Source organism: Muntiacus reevesi, chromosome 9 (genome assembly GCF_963930625.1).
Source record: "Muntiacus reevesi chromosome 9, mMunRee1.1, whole genome shotgun sequence".
NCBI lineage: Eukaryota > Metazoa > Chordata > Mammalia > Artiodactyla > Cervidae > Muntiacus > Muntiacus reevesi.
In genome coordinates, this window is record NC_089257.1 from 42457276 (window position 1) to 42459788 (window position 2513).

The following is a 2513-nucleotide window of genomic DNA, read 5'->3' on the forward strand; positions in this document are numbered from 1 at the left end:
GGCCTGCCAGGCTCCTCTGTTCATGGAATTCTTCAGTCAAGAATCCGGGAGTAGATTGCCATTTCCTTCTCCAGGGAATCTTTCCAACCAAAGGATCAAACCTGGGTCTCTGGGATTCAGGCAGATTCTTTATCATCTGAGTCACCAGGGAAGCCTCAGTATATTTAGAGTACAGCCAAAATGTGTGCTCAACAACTATGTAAATCTATGATAGAAGTTTAGGTTTTAACCTGAAAATGCCTAAAAGGATACCTAGTTTTTTTCCTATTAATTATTTTATATAGAGAATGTAAAAATTTGGTAACCACTATTTTAAACAAACCAAGCATTTCAAAAAGTTCACTGTTTAAAGGTGACCTTGATGACATGGATGTGCTCAGAAAGAATAGCATACGGTGAGAAAAACATTTCCCTTGCATTTGTAAGATCTAAAGTGTGAGAGGCGGAGATTTGAGGTCACTTACTGATCAAGCAGCACAGGCCTATCAATCCACCATACACAGACCTCTATTATTTAGGAGGTGTGAAGACGTACTCTCATTTGACTAAAGGTTGCCAGGAAGCCACAGACACCCCACAGGCAGAAGCAAGAAGTGACTCCTAGAACTCTACTGACAGTATGAGAGACGGGGTGGAGCAGAGGGAAATATACAAGCCCACCTGCCTCAGGGCATGGTGCAGATAGGAGGAGAGAGGAGTGCACAATCCAGACGGCAGAGAAACAGGACCCAAAGCTCTACCAAAACAGAATTCTGTTGGTGTTTCTGTTGGGATTTTTCAGATCTGAAACCTGGTGTGTAAGATTGTCCATATTTTACTTGATACCTAAGTTGAGGCCATTTACTCAGCTGTTCATCCTCAGAATCTCCTGGCATATAAAATTTTGGTAGCCACTATTCTAAACAGACTGAATAGGCTGAGAGTAGACACCACTGGAAGCTGGGGGGAAGTGTCTGATTCTGTATCTAACAAGAAGGAAGTTGTTTTATATGTAGTTTTACCGTAAATTTACTGTTTAGAAAAGGATACTTTTGAGAAGAGAAGGGATTGCTATTATTAACAATGCTGAGAAAAAGAAGCGTAAATCATGACAATCTGAGACAATCCAGAAAATACACTTATCTTGCTCAAAGTCATGTTACTAGGATGGTCTTTTACGGGGAGCAGGTTTTTAATATCTGTCTGACCCATCAAAGCAAGAACTTGTTATATTTCAATTCAAATATCATTAAGTCTCAAGCTTCTACTGGTAACTTCCTATTTGTCAGACTGTTTGGTGTGAACCTTGAGAGAAACAGGCAAAGGGCATTCAAGATCTCAACTTGATCATAACTGTCAGAGATGGCATGTGAGAGGGCACATACAGATACACACCTATGTTGATAACATGTGAGATAGAAAGGCATCAAGGTAACTCCTGTGATCCAAATTCAAGCCCAAAGCAATGTTTTGAATTTCTCACTCCTATTCTTCCCCAGAAATCCTGGTGTGGAGCTCTGCCCACAAAGGAACATGATCAGAATTTATGGACTGGTTCAAAGTCCCTCCCTGCTTCGAATGACTCAAAGTCATTCTCTCTTGCAGGAAAACAAGGTGACAATTCCTTGTTGGATTGGTTTGGTCTTGACACTGTAGATGATGGGATTGAGCACAGGAGGGACAAAGAGGTAGATGCTGGACATGAGTGTGTGGGCCAGAGGTGAGGCATGCTTGGCAGTACGATGCATCACAGACACGCCAATCAAAGGCACGTAGTATACAAGTACCGCACAGATGTGTGACACACACGTGTTGAGGGCCTTCCGCCGTCCCTCCCCAGAAGCAATGCCCAGCACTCTGTAAAGAATCAACATATAGGAGACCACAATCAGCAGTGAGTCCAGTCCAAAAGTGGACAAGACAATGGCCAAGCCCAGGATGCTATTGAGCTTAGTGTCCGCACAAGGCAGCTGGATCAGGTCTGGGTGGAGGCAATAAGAGTGGGAGAGGATGTTAGTGTGGCAATAGGGCAGTGACCTCAAGAGGACTGGAAGGGGAGCCCTGAGTATCACACTCTTCAGTGTAACGACCAGACCGATGCAGACAATACGGGGCAGGGTGAGGATGGCTGTGTAGCGCAGTGGATTGTAGATGGCTACAAAGCGATCATAACTCATAGCCAGCAGGACCCCTGACTCCATGCAGGAGAAGGTGTGGATGAAGAACATCTGCGCAAGGCAGCCATCAAAGTCAACCCGGCGGGCATCAAACCAAAGAATGCCCATGACAGTAGGCAGTGTGGACACAGAGACACCCACCTCAGTGCCAGCCAGCATGGAGAGAAACAGGTACATGGGCTCGTGTAAGGCAGGATCCACTTGCACCGCTGCCATGATTAGGCTGTTGCCCACAATAGCGACAACGTACATGGTGAAAAAGAGGATGGACAGCCAGCCATGTTGGGCCTCCAATCCTGGAATGCCAGTCAGGAGGACAGATAGGAGGTCAAGACTTTCATTGCTCTCAGCTTTCAT

The 2513-nt window shown here is 45.1% G+C and overlaps 1 protein-coding gene across 1 annotated transcript; it reads right to left on the minus strand.

Moving 5' to 3' along the window:
• Positions 1-1568: 1568 nt before the first annotated feature.
• Positions 1569-2513, minus strand: LOC136175850 (olfactory receptor 51I2-like). The gene has a single exon (XM_065946048.1). It carries the CDS (start codon positions 2511-2513, stop codon positions 1569-1571), a length of 945 nt encoding a protein of 314 aa, XP_065802120.1.